Source organism: Balaenoptera borealis (assembly GCF_965194805.1).
Source record: "Balaenoptera borealis genome assembly, chromosome: 14".
NCBI lineage: Eukaryota > Metazoa > Chordata > Mammalia > Artiodactyla > Balaenopteridae > Balaenoptera > Balaenoptera borealis.
The window spans coordinates 81,707,399-81,724,366 of record NC_138875.1 but is presented as its reverse complement, the minus strand read 5'-3'; the positions used below and the strand labels follow the sequence as shown (position 1 = coordinate 81,724,366).

At 46.1% G+C, this 16,968-nt stretch overlaps 1 protein-coding gene across 4 annotated transcripts in view; it reads right to left on the bottom strand.

The window, feature by feature from the left end:
• The window catches only part of CCDC60 (coiled-coil domain containing 60), a 166,140-nt gene that overhangs the window by 52,322 nt on the left and 96,850 nt on the right, over positions 1-16,968 (bottom strand). For all 4 annotated transcript variants that reach the window (XM_082355961.1, XM_082355960.1, XM_082355959.1 and 1 more), the window contains exon 3: positions 5,646-5,816. In XM_082355961.1, coding sequence (XP_082212087.1) covers positions 5,646-5,816 — 171 coding nt within the window. The remainder of the gene's footprint in view (positions 1-5,645; positions 5,817-16,968) is intronic.

Below are 16,968 nucleotides of genomic sequence, written 5' to 3'. Positions count from 1 at the left end.
ACTGTGTTAAAATAAAAATACTGTGTTAAAAAAGCAGTTCTAGGGGCTTCACTGGTGGCGCAGTGGTTGAGAATCTGCCTGCCAAAGCAGAGGACACGGGTTCGAGCCCTGGTCGGGGAGGATCCCACATGCCACGGAGCAACTGGGCCGGTGCGCCACAGCTGCTGAGCCTGCGCTCTAGAGCCCGCGAGCCTAGAGCTGTGCCCGCAACAGGAGAAGCCACCGCAATGAGAAGCCCAAGCAACGGGGAGTAGCTCCCGCTCACCACAACTGGAGAAAGCGCGTGCAGCAACGAAGACCCAATGCAGCCAAAAATAAATAAATAAATTTATAAAAAAAAAAAAAAGCAGTTCTAAATGAACACTTGTATTTTTGATAATTCTATGATTGGAATTATATTTATAGAACATAGCTCTTACATGTGAGAGGCCTTCTAGCCTGCCTGGAAATTAAGATTTTTAGCCATAGATCTGAGGGTTTTAAGTAATTGAGGGCCAGAGAGATCAAATTCATTTCACTGCATAATAATAGCTAGCAGTTACTAAGTATGTCTCATATGCCAGGCTCTGTGCTAAGCGTTGTTTCTTTTAATCCTTATAACAAATTTGGGAGTTTGGTACCATTCATAAGTGTGTAGAGAGAGGAGACTCAGAGCAGCACAGCGACCTGCCCAAAGTGAAACAGTTGTGTGGGGGAAGTCTGGACGCGAACCCCAGCCCTGTGCTCTTAACCACTACTCCCTACTGGTAGGGATAATCTCCCAGTGCTATTTTATAACCCCTGCCGCCCCACCTGCATTTGATGGCTATGTTGCAATAATAGCCTCCAGTTTTATTTTAATGACCAGCCTTGCACAGCTCATAGAATCCACTGGATAAGTCATAACCAGACCAATGTCTACAAGAGGAAAGATCTCATGCATATTTAAACTTATTAAACTTTAAATATACCATGTCTTGCACACTGAAACATGGATCGGAGAGGGAAGAATTGTGTTCTGTGACCATGGATTAAAAACCCCATGTAAACAAGGGCAACGTTACAGCCAAACTATTTAAACAGTCACAGGAGGATCTTTACAGATGCCACCTTCCCCAGCGCCTGTTTGTTTGCCCAATAATCTGAACAAAAAGTTCCTGCGAAAAAGAGCCACTAGTTCCTTCCTTCTCTTTATTCTAGAGAAAGGCTGCCAGGTGACTAGTGCCACCAGAGGTACCAGACTCAGAGAGGGTCATCGGGCTCTTAGATGACACTAAGGGCAAAACTTGCGCTGAGCTCGTGGGACCTTCACGGAAAGGGTAAGAACCCCTCAGCTCACTGAGTGGCTTTCTCTGTATCCTGCGCCTCTTCAAGGTCCCGTGAGGACACGTCAGTGGGGGTCCACTGAGTGGCTGGATGGAGGTGGCTCAGGTCATGACTTGCCTGCTTTTTTTCTTTTTTTCATTCTGAAAATCATATTTCTGATTTTGGCAATACACAACACCACCACACCCTCCTTCTCCAGCCGTGGCCTTTCTAACCAGACATGCGGGCTGCAGGATTTCTGGCGGGCTGAAACAGATGGGTCTAACCATACCTCTTTTTTTGTCACCCAATGAACTCCCATTCAGCACTAAAGATCCTGCTCAGAAGTCACACTTCTGGGGATTCTTTCCAGATTTCCTTTTCACCCCCTAAAGTGGAGTGGGCGGACATTGTGAAATAATAGAAAAAAATATATATATTGGTCTCTGGCCTCACTTTCTTGCACAGAGCTCCTAAAACCCTTGGAATTTCCTAAGTGATGAAGAGTACCAGGAGCATCTCTTGTCTTAATATTTGGTCTTAGACCCTGCATCCTGACACAGAGCTCCCAAATCCCTTGGAATTTCCTGGGTCTTTTTTGGGAATGGGGCAACTCTTGGTGGGCTCCTGGATAGCTTTAGGATGGGGCCTGGTCGCCAGAAAGACCAAGCCATGATTAGAAGCTTGGACCTCTCAGCCCCACCCCCAGTCTTCTGGGAAGGGGAGAGGGGCTGGAGACTGAGTTAATGATAGAGCATGCCTATATGATGAAGCCTCCATAAAAATCCCTGCAGTATGGGGTTTGGAGAGCTTCCAAGTTGGTGATCACATCCAAATAATGGGAGGATGGCACTCCCCAACTCCACAGAAACAGAAGCTCCTGTGCCTGGGTCCCTTCCAGATCTTACCCTATGTACTTCTTGATCTGGGTGTTCATCTGTACCCTTTATTATGTAATAAAAAGGAAAATGTAAGTCAGTGTTTCCCTGAGTTCTGTGAGCCATTCTAGAAAATTATCAAACCCAAGGAAGGAGGTCATGGGAACCCTGATTTATAGCTGGTTGGTCAGAAGTACAGGTGACAACCTGGGACTCGTGATTGGCATCTGACGTGGGGGCAGTCTTGTGGGACTGAACCCTTAACCTGTGGGATCTGATGCTAAGTCCAGGTAGAAAGTGTCAGAACTGAATAGGATGGTAGGATGCCCCGCTGGTGTCACAGACATTTGCTTGGTGTGGGGGAAAAACCCACACATCTGGTGTCAGAAGTATGAGTGTGATCACAGTGTGAGAGTAAAGGAGAAACACATGGGAGGAGTGTTTTTCCTTTACAGGCACACTTCAGGTGCACCCCCATGGTACTGTGTTGTGGCACCACATGTGGTAGGGACTGTCCCTCAATCCTTTTCATATCTCCGTGCCATCAGAAGGCCTGCACACAGTAGGTCTTCAAAACACAAACGGTTGGTAGTCTCCCATTCTCACCCCTACACTTACTTGGAAGCCAAGGCAAAACCTTGTAAAAACCCTCATTAGACATCTCTGTTCTCTCCCAGTGATGGCTGCCTTTCCTCTCTTCTCTCCTCCGAAGGGTCCCTTCCGCTCACACTCTTGGCCCGTCTCCTGAATGTCTCCATTCTATCTGTCAGGGAAGCCTTTCTGCTCTTCCTGTCTACCTGCGTATTCACTTGAATACACTTGCTCACCAAAGAAAGCTTCTCCTTGGGATGCTCACTCCTTGGAAGGCATGTGGTGGGGATTGCAAATCATAGATATTTTCTGTCCTCTCAGAATGAATGAATGAGTTAATAAATGAATGCACAAATGGTAAGCTAGCTTATTTAGACCAACCCTTTGGGTAAAAATAACCAAAACTGCTGGACAAAATATTTTTTTAAAAAGAGGGGCAAAGGGACTTCCCTGGTGGCACAGTGGTTAAGAATTCGCCTGCCAATGCAGGGGACACGGGTTCGAGCCCTGGTCCGGGAAGATGCCACATGCCACAGAGCAGCTAAGCCCTTGTGCCACAACTACTGAGCCTGTGCTCTAGAGCCCGTGAGCCACAACTACTGAGCCCACGTGCCACAACTACTGAGCCCATGCGCCTAGAGCCCGTGCTCCGCAACAAGAGAAGCCACCGCAGTGAGAAGTCCACGCACCACAACGAAGAGTAGACCCCGCTCGCCACAACTAGAGAAAGCCCGCGCGCAGCAACGAAGAACCAATGCAGCAAAAAAAAAAATAAATTTAAAAAATAAATAAAATAAAAAGAGTGGCAAAGAGCCAACAACGAAGTGGGAATCTCTCGGCCAAAACTAAAGAGAGACTGGAAACCAGAGAGGTAAGGCAGCCTGAGAGCTGCTTTGGTCCTAAGGACATTTGCCAATTTAGAAAAGGTTAACTTTCCTTCTAACAGCTTCACAGGGCAAGGAAAAAGCATAGTCCATGGTCTGCACAAATGAGGAATCAAAGAGAAGACCCTTCTTACAATAAGCTGGGATTCCCAAGGGCCAGACTTTCAGGGGAAAGGTGACTAGAAATATACCAGCCCCTCATGGTCTCACACTCAGGGTTCCCAACAGTCACTGGGAACCGTGAGCTTTAAGAAGATCTCCAACCACTAGTGTCCAGCCCCCTTACCACCTCCCCGCCAGGGCCTCACAGACCAGAACACCCTCTTTTTTTTTTTTCCATTAAGTTGAAATTTACATAACATAAAATTAACTGTTTTAAAGGGTGCAATTCAATGGCATTTGAATTGATGGCTGTACAACCATGGCCTAAATCTAGTTCCAAAATATTTTCATCAGCCCCAAAGGAGACCCCACACCCATTAAGCCGTCATTCTCCATCCCCCCACTTCCTCAACCCCTGGCAACCACCAATCTGCTTCCTGTTTGGGATGAACCTCAAACAAACTATGGTAAGTGAAAGAAGCCAGGCACAAAGAGGTCCCATATTGTATGGTTCCATTGGTAGGACCATTGATTTTAAGATGTACACATGCATATTTCTTTATGTTAACGTTGTGAAGAATTTGGGAAATGGTGCATCACCTGCTGTGGATTCCATTTCCTCTTTAGCCGGCAACATGTCAATTTGGGTTCCTAAAGGCAGCCCTAGCACAGTAACTCTCAACCTTGGCTTCACATGGGAATTATCTAGGGGAGCTTTAAAAAGTACTATGTCCGGGTAACACCCCCAGAGGGTCTGATGTAATGGGTCTGGGAAGCACCCTGGGCACCAGGTGATTCTAATTGTGGAGCCAGGGCTGAGACCACTGCTCTAATAGGGCAACGGCAGGCCATTTCTACCATATATATTTGCCCTCTTCCTGCTTCAGCACCTCCTTTCCATCACTGATTTGTGCCTCATTTGGTCTGCACAAGCTAAGTATTCCGGGAGTTTGTTTCTGCAGAATGTAGCAGTCCATGAATGTTGGTGTCACTCAGTTTGGGACACGGGGGTGCTTTCCAACTATGACCTTAGTCATAGGGGGAATTATGACTAAGCCTCATTCTTAATCTCTAAAATGGGGCTGATCATAGTATCTATCTCATAGGAACGTTTTGAAATTTTGACAAAAAGACGTGCACAAAGCACGCAGTAGACACTCATTATAAATTACTGTTGTGGTTGTGATTATTAGCATGATTGTTACTGTTACGTGAATGGGCATTTCATAATGGACCAGTCTGTTGATGGTCCTCTCTCAACCAGAGGAAAGACCTTTACCAAAAGAGGGAGGCTACTGATTCAACAAACCAACAAACCTTTTTTTGGTCCACTTGCTTTGGGTGGATACCGAGCTACGACCTGGGGTTTCAGGAGAAGGTCTAAGAATAGGGATATCGATGTGGAATAAAACAAAGTAGTGTGCAAACATGTTAAGGGAACTCAAGAGTCCAAATGGGTTCTGGAGGTGGTTGGGCTGAAATCTGGGAAGGATCAGGAGAGGGCAGCATTTAAGCTGGGCTTTTAATGATAATTAGAACTTTAGTTGGAAGAGGATGTAGGGAAGAGCACTTAAGGCCCAGAAAACAGCACGGGCAAATGCCTAGAGGTAGGGACAAGCCTTGGAACGAGAGGGAAAGAGGCACATCTGGGGACCAGCAAGATTTCTTGGGTAGCTCTTGGCAATGGATGTGAGGACAGACATATGTAGTAGAAGATACCTCACTGAATACCAGAAGGTGAGGCTGGCGAGGTAGGTTGAGCCAGACTGAAAGAAGTCATTAGACACCAGCCTAAGGAGGGGTTCCCCATGTGAGACAGCTGCCACCCCTCAACCCAACCAGACAGGGTTCCTTCTCGTTGGTCCTTCCCAAGACCACTGGTGCCACGGTGATGGTGTCTACTTACGTCAAAAGAATATCCCCATACTGGATATCTGACATCTTTTTGGCTGGTTGGAATATATTTCTTTCTTCCTCTTTGAGTTTCTGAAGTTGTTGTTGCCTCTTTTTCAATGCACTCTCCTCCCTCAGAATAGTAAAGTATCCACGGCCCATCTTCACCCACTGAATCAAGATGCTGGAGAAAGAGAAAGAGAGAGGAAGATGAGTTGGCGATCAATGCAATGTCTTACTGTCTTGGGACTGATAATCCACTGAAGGGCACTCTCATGCCCAGTAGCAGGAGACCTCCTGCCTTTAGAATTCCAAAGTCACAGAGACCTAAGCTTGGATTATGGACCCACCTCTTACCAAAGACCTTGAATTATCTAACCTCTCCTGGTTTCAGTTCCATCACTCCACAAACATTTATTGAGTGCCTACTATGTGCTAGGCACTCTGCTATGTACACGGAAATGAGCATAATAATTCACACCCCAGAGAACTAATTTAATTGGCAGTGTTTTTATTTTGTTTTGTTTTTCATGGTGTGTCTCAGGTTCAGTGAAATGCGGTATTTGAGTTTCTTATACATATGCCACCGGAAGGTCACCAGCAATCTTTTTCTAAATTTAGACCTTGCTTCTCAGCTCACGTAAAGTTTTCTGAATCTCTACGCTACACGATACACGTGCATCCCAGCCGGTCATTGGCAGGTAAGGATCAGGCATCATCTTCCCAGCCCATATTCTCGCTACAGCAAAATAGTCTCTCAGGTTCCTCATGTATAAAATTGTGCAAAACCAAATGAATGTGTATCCTGGTGGAACACAGTGAAACCAGATTATACAGAACTGGCCCTGAACTGTCCATTTGGGCTTTTATTTTTAAGTTTAGGGATGCAAGCCGTGGATCTGAAGTGGAATTCGTATTTGAAACAAAAATGTGCTGCGGTCTTGCTTTCAAGCTTCTGAAATCCACTCATCAAAGAGCATCCTGAGGTTGCCAGATAACCTGATAGAACGAAAACCGTAACCGTGCGCAACCCCTTAATTTCACAGAGGAGGATTTCCTTGATGTGGCACAAACAAAGCAAACGCAGAGCTAATCTGGGAGCTGGGGCTGACAGCAACTGTTTTTTTCGTGGTTATGTTACTTCACAGAGACTCTTCGCTCAAAATGTGGTTCATAGGTAAAGACTGACGTCACACACGCACCACAAGGGTGTGAAATGACATGACTCACATTATGAGGCTTTCTGGGCTCCGAAGCAGGTCTGCAATCAGCTGAGGGAGCAGGGTCGGGGGGGAAGGGAGGGCCGGCTTAGGGTTTTCTGGGAGTGGGGCTGGGGTGAAGGGTCCCTTGTTTGAGTGTGGTCTCAGCTTCCCGCCAGCACCAAAACAAGGAGCACCTTGGGTTTCTTATCAGCTTGCCCAGATGTGGGGCAGAGGGAAAGGTGGGGGGAAGAGGGGGGCGGGCAGCTCAAACGCTGTCAAAGGTCGCACGTCAAAAATGGAGTCAGACTCTTCATTGCGTTAATTCACGCCCAATTTCAAATGTGTGTGTTTGCCTGAATAGCTGCATCATTATTAACCATTCAACAAAAAGGTAATGAATACCCGCTGTGTGTCAGGAGCTACTCTAGGTGCTGAGGTACAGCAGCAAACAAAACAGCTCACAACATTCCTGTCCTCCTGAAGCTCCTATTCCAGGGGGCGGAGACAGACACGAAACAGAGTGAACTGTAGGTGACACGCTAAGTTCCAGGCACGAGCATAAAGCAGGGACGTGGGAGAGTGAGAGACAGGGGTGGGGTGTGGATCGGTGCCATTTTAAACTGATGGTCAGCGAGGGCCTGGCTGAGAAGGTGACATTTGAGGAAAGACGTAAAGGAGGTGATGGAGTAAACCATGCAGATATCTGGGGGAAGGGAACAGCATGTGCAAAGGCCCTAGGCAAGTACAACTTTTCATCCAGAAAAGTTTCGCTTTCATTGAATAAAATGTTATGTGACATCACATAGTACAGTTTGTGCTCCTGAAAGATTATATTTTTCTGATTTAGATATTGGTCTTCTAAGACTTTTGTTTAACAGAAAGGATCTGCTCTGAAAAAGGAAGGAAGGAAGGAAGGGAGGGAGGGAGGGAGGGAGGGAGGGGAGGGGAGGGGAGAAGGAAGTAAAGCCTGCTGTGTCCCAGATTGGGTGCTACTCTAGGAAGCAATAGATGTTACCACTTTCATTAAGAAGCTCATCTCTAATAACTCCAACTAACATCCTCAAGTTCAGAGTCCCAGCAATTGGAGAGGTCCCTCTCTGCCATCGGACCTCAATGAGACTTCTCAAGCGCATCCAGGGTGCTCTTGAGATGCAGCAAGTCATCTGGATAAGAGGCTTTTTCAGTGAACGAGGCAATGTTGTGGTTTCACATCCGTGGTAGAACTTAGCCCTGTAGCTCAGCAGTTCTGTGTTCTGCCCTCCCGCGAGCCCCTCACTTCTGGGTGTGTGAGTTCACTTACTTATCCTCACAACAGCTCGACCTTGTGGGCACTGTTATCATTTCCATTTGCAGATGAGGAAACAGGCCCAGAAAGGTGAGGTCAGAAAAGCTGGCAAGAAGCAGATCTGGGGTCTGAACCCAGGTAGTGGATTCCCCCGTGGGGTCCGACTACAGAGTCTGCTGGTTTGTAGGAGGTCAGGATGTTTCCACTGGGGAGTCTCACCAGCTTGTCCTGGAAACCCCTGTCCTTGACTTGGAGATTCTATAGGCCACCAGGTCCTTGGCTAACTTGGGTGGCTTGTCATTGACTGGCCGGTGTTAGGGGCTCGCCTTTACCTGTTGTCCAGATTCTCTCAAGGAGTAGAAGGCTGTCAGCAAGGCCTCTCAGGTCCCAGAACAGACCACGGTCTTCAGAGGCAGAGGGTGGGACCGGCACTGAGAAGTCTCATGTGTGATAATTGCGCACAACAATGGGAGGGGTTCCAGGCACCTGGAGCAGACCCAGGCGGTGTGGTGGGCTTTGGGTTCTGATTTCACTGTGTAACTGAACAAAAGCCTTTGTCTTTCCCTGCAGAAACTGTAACCAACTAGATCCTGAAATGCACATGTTATGGATTGAATTGTGTACCACACCCCAGCCAAATTCATAGGGTGAAGTCTCAACCCCCAGTACCTCAGAATGTGACCTTATTTGGAAATAGGGTCACTGCAGTTAAGATGAGGTCATACTGGAGGAGAGTGGGTCCCTACGCCAATATGACTGGTGTCCATATAAAAAGGGGAAATTTGGGCACAGACACATAGGCAGAGAGAAAACCATGTGAAGATGAAGGCAGAGATCAGGGCGATGCTTCTGCAGGCCAAGGAATGCCAAAGATTGCCAGCAAGTCAGCAGAAGCTAGGAGAGAGGCATGGAACAGATTTTCTCTCTCAGACGCGAGAAGGAACCAACCCTTCTGATACCTTGATCTTGGACTTCTAGCCTCTGGAACTGTGAGACAATAAATTTCTGTTGTTTAAGCTACCCAGTTTGTAGTACTTTGTTACAGCAGCCCTAGTAAACTGTTACAGTATGATCAAATATCTAAGCCTACACGCGTGGAACAGCCCAACTCTTTATTTTCTTTGACTGCAAGGGTTAACGAAATCCTTATTAATTTTATAATAAGTGACAGGCTGAAGTCCATGCCACAGTAAATAAAAGGGACCTGAATATTATGTACCAGGCCCTGAGCTGGACACCTATTTTGTGTCAGATCCTGTTCTAGGCAGTTATGATGTGTCAGGTTCTGTTCAAGCACTGGAATTACAAAGGCGAACACATCCTCAAAGAATTCACAGTCTTCACCTCTGCATCTAAGTTATCTTATTTCTACAAAAGTAGAAACTAAGAGGTTGTTAAGAGATTTATTTGACTTCTTTTTGCCCTTATTCCAAAAAGGATTAGGAGCAGAAAATTTTAAAAGTGAGAAGGGCAGGAGACATGAAAAAATAAGAAAACAATATCAGGTAAGACAAGTATCGAAACCCATGACACATGAGCTAGTGCACAGATTTGGCCCTCAGCATCCTAGCGGCCAGCACAAAGAGGGAAACACAATCCCTCATGTGATTCCTAATGACCATGAGATTTTGAAAAAGCTGTTCAGGTGATGCCTAGCCATTCCTGGTGGAAGAAGAAGAGATTTCTTTCAAGGATCTGTATAGGGACAACATGGTGAAAAGCCAAGTCTGCAACAAACCTCTAGATGAGGGTAGTGATAAATGCCTGTCTTACTGATTAACTCACAGAAAAGCATCGGGGAGTTGGTGTTGGCAATTTGAGGAATCTAGCAAGTTTTCTGGTAGAACTGCAGCCCCTTTCAACCAAGGCAGCCAGACTCCTAGCGGTTAGATCTTCTGGAAAGACCTGGCTGAGAGATGAACAGAGGTGGTGGTGTCGGGGGGTGAGGGGGGGGCAGGGGTTGTCTGGGCCCTCAGGTCAGACCCACCAGCCTATTCTGGGAACTTCAGGCTGCGGGGTGTTCATTCCGTGTACCGTGAAGTGCTCCCCTGTTACTGCAGAGGCCCATTTAAAAATGCTTAGTATTTTAGCAAATTCCCATTTAATTCCCTTGTATGTTCCCTCCATTTTCTTCATCATTATTGCTGATTACCAGGCTATTTGCGCGAAGGGAGCTATTTGCAGGGAAGAGCAGTTTTCGCCTTTAAATCCACTCACCCGGGGCCTCCTGTTCACTGCTTTCCACGATGTAAAACTCCCACGGCTAACATGGCAGGAGGAACAATGGGGAGTCAAATAATTAACTGCGTCAGGCAAACGAAGGAAGAAGCAGATTATAAATGCCAAATGCCACTACCCAATGCCACTTCCTCTTAACCAATGCATGCGGGTAGGTTTTCACATTTAAGGGACATATGTTCTCTGTACATTCATCAGCCTGTGTGAGCTGATGAATGAAAAATTCGCAATATGGCAATAGGAATAGTCTCAGTGGGGCTGAGCGGAGCCACACCAAAGGGGCAGGTTTCACTCCCAAGCACCTTCAGACCTGAGGGCCAGTGTACGCAGTGGTAAGCCTTGGAGGGGCCAGCCTCTTGGATGGGGTCTCTACTTTGCCACTCCCTTAGGCAGGTTTTAAACCTCTCTAAACCACAGCCTCTTCATCTCCAAACGAGGAAAAAAGTCATTCTTGCCTCAAAGGGCTGTTGGGAGGATTAAATGACAGTGGATGTAAAGAGTTTAGTGTAGTGCCTAGTACCTAGGACTCCATGATTGGGCGCTACAATTATTACTGTCAACTCGCTTAACAGTCCTGAGAGGGTGGTGTGATCTGCAGTTGAGAAAATAGAGGGAAGAGGTTAAGTAAACGATGAGGGTCATAGTAGCTGGGAAGTAGCAAAGCAAGTGTTGGGAGCCAGCAGGGATGATTCCAGAATTTCTCTCTCCATCTGCATGCTGCAAACACAAGCATATTCAGAAGGAAGCTTTAAAGCTTTGAGTCTATGCATCTCTGGGCTGTTCTTATTGTGCAGAGTTCACCTCTAGGCCCACAGGAGAGAAGCTGGTGGCTTACACTTTCCTCCTTTAGACCATGTTTTACCCAATCCAAGTCACCACCTGTGGCAGATCAGGTCATCATTCAGCAAATACTCACTCCCTCCCCCATCCCCTACATTCAGGGGTGGAATGTACTCCCAGCATCCTGACTTTGGGCTTCACCATATGACTTCTTTGGCCAATGGGATGTTAGTAGATATGACTTGAAAAGAAGCTTGAAATAAGCTTGCTCGGTTGGGTCCATGACAAGAAAAAACCCCCACTATTTCGTTGAACCCAGAAGAATAAGAAAGGCATGGAACAGACCTGAACCCAGCTAATCTCAACCTAAATCAGCCAAACCCCAGTTATCCCACAGACACATGAGCAAGGAAGAAATACTTATTGAAAGTCACTGAGTTTTAGGATAGTTTGTTACACAGCATTATGGTGAAAATCGCTGACCAATACATCATTTGTTATAAGAGGTGACATTATTTTATGAACCACAACGAAGGAAAAAATCCATGCCAGTTCGATTAAGACATGATTGTACATTGCATCTCCAGTTCAGAGATGTTAAAATGTGAAAAAAAAATGTGCCTATTAGATATAAAATATGGCATTAGGAAAGAAATTGCCTCAGACCCGAGAAAAGATGATCTGGAACAGAACTTGGAACATAAAGGCAGTAATTAACAGCACCTTCAGAGAAGTATCTAGTGATTTTCTGATATTCTCTGATGAGATTGAGAGTCCTTTCTGGGGTGTTAGATTTACCCGCACATCTGGCCCGTCAGACTTGTAACAAGGCTATTAATCTTTACTAGTCATCCTACTCTTGAGTGACGCTATGTAGCTGCTTGCTACTCGAAGTGTGGTCCCTGTAGCAGCCGCATTAGCAACATACAGGAGCTTGTTAGAAATGCAGAATCTTGGGCCCCCCTCACACCTCCTGAATGAGGATCTGCATTTTAACAGGACCCCGAGATGACTCACATACACATATAAGTTTGAGTTGCACTGGTCTAGCTGTCCTCTCCTTTCTGTTAAAAGATATTCTTTCCAGAAAGAAATCTTCGAACTGGCTTTATTAGAAGCCCAATTCCCTTCCTACAAGTTTGAAATAAACCTTTGACACACACTAGCAGTCAATTCATCTCAGAAAGTTCTTCAAGCACAGCTGTAGCAGCCATTCTTACCCTTTGAGGGCACTCCGCTTCTCATGAGTCTCCCATTACCTGAATCAGCACCTCCATCCCGAGGGCCCTAAAGGAAACAGGGACTGACGGTCATCTAAAACAGACAGCCCCAGCTCTCTTCACAGGGGCCTTGCAGGAAGCTGCGGAGTACTGGAGAGTCGACAGGCAGCGAAAGAAATTCACGTTCAACCTTTCTATTATGGGGGGCAGGGGATTAACCACCGCAAATCACTTTGTTAAAAATCAACAGCCCAGATGTGCTTAAAAAAATACAAAAAACAAAAAAACACAACTTTTAATGGTATTATGGCTCTGCATCCAGCTGGTTTTCACTCACATTTTCTGTCTTGCCTGCAAGAAATATGGGACTATAAAGCCAGGAGAGCTTCCATGGGGGGAGGAAGCATGACATTAAAATGAACAAACACTCCTGGCAATATCCGATTTCAGGGATGTCCTGCTCTCGCAGAAGGGAATTGCTTACATGGGAAATTTTCACTTAACAAATTTTACTGTTTTCCAATAATGGCAAATAAATTAGTTTCTTCCCAGATTGTGGAGGCTGAAGGCTTGGAGAGCCCATTTCAGCTGGCTGGCTCACGTCTTGCTTTGTCAGCCCACCCAGACATATTGAGTTCAGAGGAGGAGAGGGCAAACACGATGGAACGAGGAATGGATCTGAAACGCTATCCCGAAATTCTTGAATTTTCAGGCAACCCCTACAGGCAAATTAATAACTCAGCCCTAGCTCAAACACACCAAGCAAATATTTTGCATTTAAATTCCCGCATTAGAATGCCCTGTTTATACAATAACTTAATAAATCTGCCTGGCTGCCAAATTGACAAGAAGGTGAGAATCATTCATTAAAATGCAAATGCAATTGAGATGAAATTTGGAATACATTTATTACAGTAATTGAACTTCAGTCAACTGTAGGCACAACACAGATTCTGAACTACCTTTCAGACAAAAGGACGTGTTGGTTATCAACACCCCCCCCACCCCAAGTTAATATCTTTGTCAGCATGCAAATTAAAGCCATTTCCTGAGGGCCAATGATTTGCAATGGAGGATTTCACTCTTCTTTATAGGACAAGATTGCCAGAGATAAAGGTCAACTGCATACACAAAAGATTGCTCTGGTACCATATTGTGTATACAGCAAATTGATTGCAAACATATTCTGAGTGCTTACTGCAACAATATTATTAAATCACATCTGAACATCTCTGTACTCTCCCTGGGTCATTTGCTAATTGTAATGCCTAACAATGGGAGATTCGCCAAGTCAGGATTTCACCTCTCAGATCAAAAGTTTCAGATGGATTTCTCTCCTGTCTGAATGACTCAGCCCAAAGACGAGGCCCAGTTCAAGGGTTCTTTTTTTTTTTTTAGAAGGAATCCTTTTTTTTTTTTTTTTTAAACCAGATTTTATATTTTATTCAAATCACATTTATTTTAAATTTATTTATTTATTTATTTATGGCTGTGTTGGGTCTTCGTTTCTGTGCGAGGGCTTTCTCCAGTTGCGGCAAGCAGGGGCCACTCTTCATCGCGATGCGCGGGCCTCTCACTATCGCGGCCTCTCGTTGCCGAGCACAGGCTCCAGACGCGCAGGCTCAGTAATTGTGGCTCACGGGCCTAGTTGCTCCGCGGCACGTGGGATCTTCCCAGACCAGGGCTCGAACCCGTGTCCCCTGCATTGGCAGGCAGATTCTCAACCACTGCGCCACCAGGGAAGCCCTCAAGGGTTCTTTTTAATCAGATGGAAGAAAGATGCTACTGAGACTGTGGTAAAGACACAGAAAAATTGACTCGCAAGCGAGGAGTCGCTTTATCTGCTTCAGTTTTATTCTCTCTGGCTCCTTTGCAAAATTCACGTGGCATTTCTGAGGTCTGGGCAAACAGCGCACCTGCACCTAGCAGACGCTGTTTGAGTCGGAAGAAGGCACAGCCTAGAATCTTTCTTTGGCCACAGGCCACAGTCTTCCTTGGCTATTCAGAAGTGACCTTAGTGGCAAAATACAATTCATTTCACCTGTAAAATGGAGAGATTGCTTTTGCCCCCTTCATTCCCTTCATATTTATTAATTAATAATGAAGTGAAGTCAACTCTATTTCCTAAATGTCACTAGACTTCCTGTGGCCACCACCCTAGCCAGAAACCATCTATTACTCTAAGTAGCTTCCTACCTGGTCTTTCTCCTTCTCAATCCACTGTCCACCTGGCTGTCACAGGGCTCTTTCTGAAATGCAGACTCATTCCCATCAGAGTGTTCCAAACCCTTCAATGGCTTCCCACTGCTCTCAGGATGAAGTTCAGACTTTTTCCCATGGCAATAAGTCCCTCTAAGATCTGGGCTTTATCTCCAACTGTTAGGGGAACCACTGACTGAAACCGCCCACCCTGGCCAGGCACCACAGTAACCATTTGCATGAGTTGTTTTACGACAGGAGGTCCTGGTAAGGAACCCGGAACTAACAAGCCACCACCAACCGGAAGAATTTGGGAAAGGTCAAAAGGAGATGCCAGTGCATATGTCCTACAAACCTCCCAGAATCCTCCCCGCTGGAATCCATCTTGGCTGAGCAATGCATGTGCCACCAGGAAGGACCCTGAGTCAGAATGATTGGCCAGAGACAAACCAGAAACTAATTCCATCACCATAAAACCCGAGACTACGAGCCACGTGGCAGAGCAGTCTTCCTGGGATCCCTTACCCTGCTGCTCTCCACCCGGGCGCCCCTTCTCAATAAAATCTTTTGCTTTGTCAGCACGTGTGTCTCCTCGGACAATTCATTTCCAAGTGTTAGACAAGAGCCGACTCTCGGGCCCTGGAAGGGGGTCCCCCTTCCTGCAACATAACCACTCATCCAGTCATTCATGTGTATCTCTCTACCCCTCAGAATCCTATGATTCTGCCTCTTCCTGCAGCACTTCCTCCCCCTTCTTCACTTGCTGATTCCAAGGCTTTGGAAAAACTGTCAACTGTTGACCATTCAATACTGCTACTCCCTCCCTCCCTCCAGCTCTAGGCTAGGTCAAGTGCCTCCTCTGTGCCCTCACAGCTCCCTGTGTCTATGTGCTCCCCATACTGCACTCGTCACACTATATGGCAATTGACTAGTTCCTTGTCTGCTTTTCCTACTAGAAGGCAGACTCCTTGAAGACAGTGCCTGACAAAGAGCAGGCAGTCAGCATTTACTGGTTTTCCTTCCCTACCTCTCGCCCTTTCTCCCAATGGCAGAAAGTGCATTTCCTGAGCTTCCTTAGTAAAGACCACATTATCTTGGACATCAAATACCTAGATAAAAAGTCGACAAAACAAAACAACAACAAACAAAACTACATTTTCCAGCTGCCCTGGCAGATAGGACAAGCCAGTGAGGTACAAGAGGAAATCGTTGGGAGGGACTTCTGGGAAAACTCTATAAACAAGGTTAACACAGCTGGGTGGCATATGCCCTTTGGTCCCTTTTTCCTCTTCTTCCTTCCTGCTGCCTGGAACTTAGCTACAATGGTTGCAATGCCAGTAGCCATTGTGTGAGCATGAGGAAAGCTTGCAGATGGAAGCAAACACTAAGGATAGTAGATTAAAAGATAGAAGGAATCTGGGTACTTCCTCCAGAAGGTAAACCTCTTTTATGTGAGGGAGGTAAGCCTTTACCTTGTTTAAGTCATGGTAATTTCAGGGCTCTGTTTGCTATGCAGTTGAATATAGCCCCCAACTAACAATCTCTCTTTGTCTCTGTCTCTGTCTCTTTTTTCCTTGACTAAACTGTCATGATTATCACGTTTGAAATGCCATCATCTTGGCTAAATCACTGGCCGAGGACTAGGGAAAGATATTAGGAGAGGTTAGTTTGGATAATGGGAAATGAGGCAAGGAAACTTAGAAGCATGAAACTCTTCTGTGAGAGGTAGGTCTGGGAGCATCTCCACTGAGGGTGCCTGAACAGCTGGGAAATATACAACAGGAGGGTCTGAGCCTGTAAGGAATGAAGGCTGGGGGCCCAGGAGAGTGGCTGCAGTTGGAGAGAAGCAGGTACTGTCCGGGGTGGTGGGAGGAGGTGCACAGTGATGGCTTGAGCGGCACTGAGCCAGGCTCTCGATGTGCAGTTCTCCCCTTGCATCCACACACCATCCCTATGAAGGAAGTACTCTTCATTTTGCTGTTGAGGAAAGCATGGCTCATAGAGGTCAAGTAGTAGTCTGACCAGAGGTTAGTAACTGGTGGAGTTGGAATTTAAACCCAGGTAGCCTGATTCCACAGCGTTGCATGAGGAAGATGCACTGGTTTTAGAAAAGGTCTCTTCCAGGTTTAACTGTTCATCGTTTCCTTGCCACTCAATGTCTGTGACTTTGGGTGAGTCATTTTTACCTCTTTGAGATGCACGTTGCTCATCTGTAGCACTGGGATAAATTGATACCCTCCCAGGATATTGTTGAAACCATGTATGAGACGCAGTTAGCATGATGCCTGGCACATCGGAGATCTTCAATAAATGGTAACAACCACTATTTTCATCACCATCGTCATCATCTCCATGAAGCTATAAATGAGTGCTGTTACAACTCTCTTGCTTTGCACACAGGACGGCTGTTTG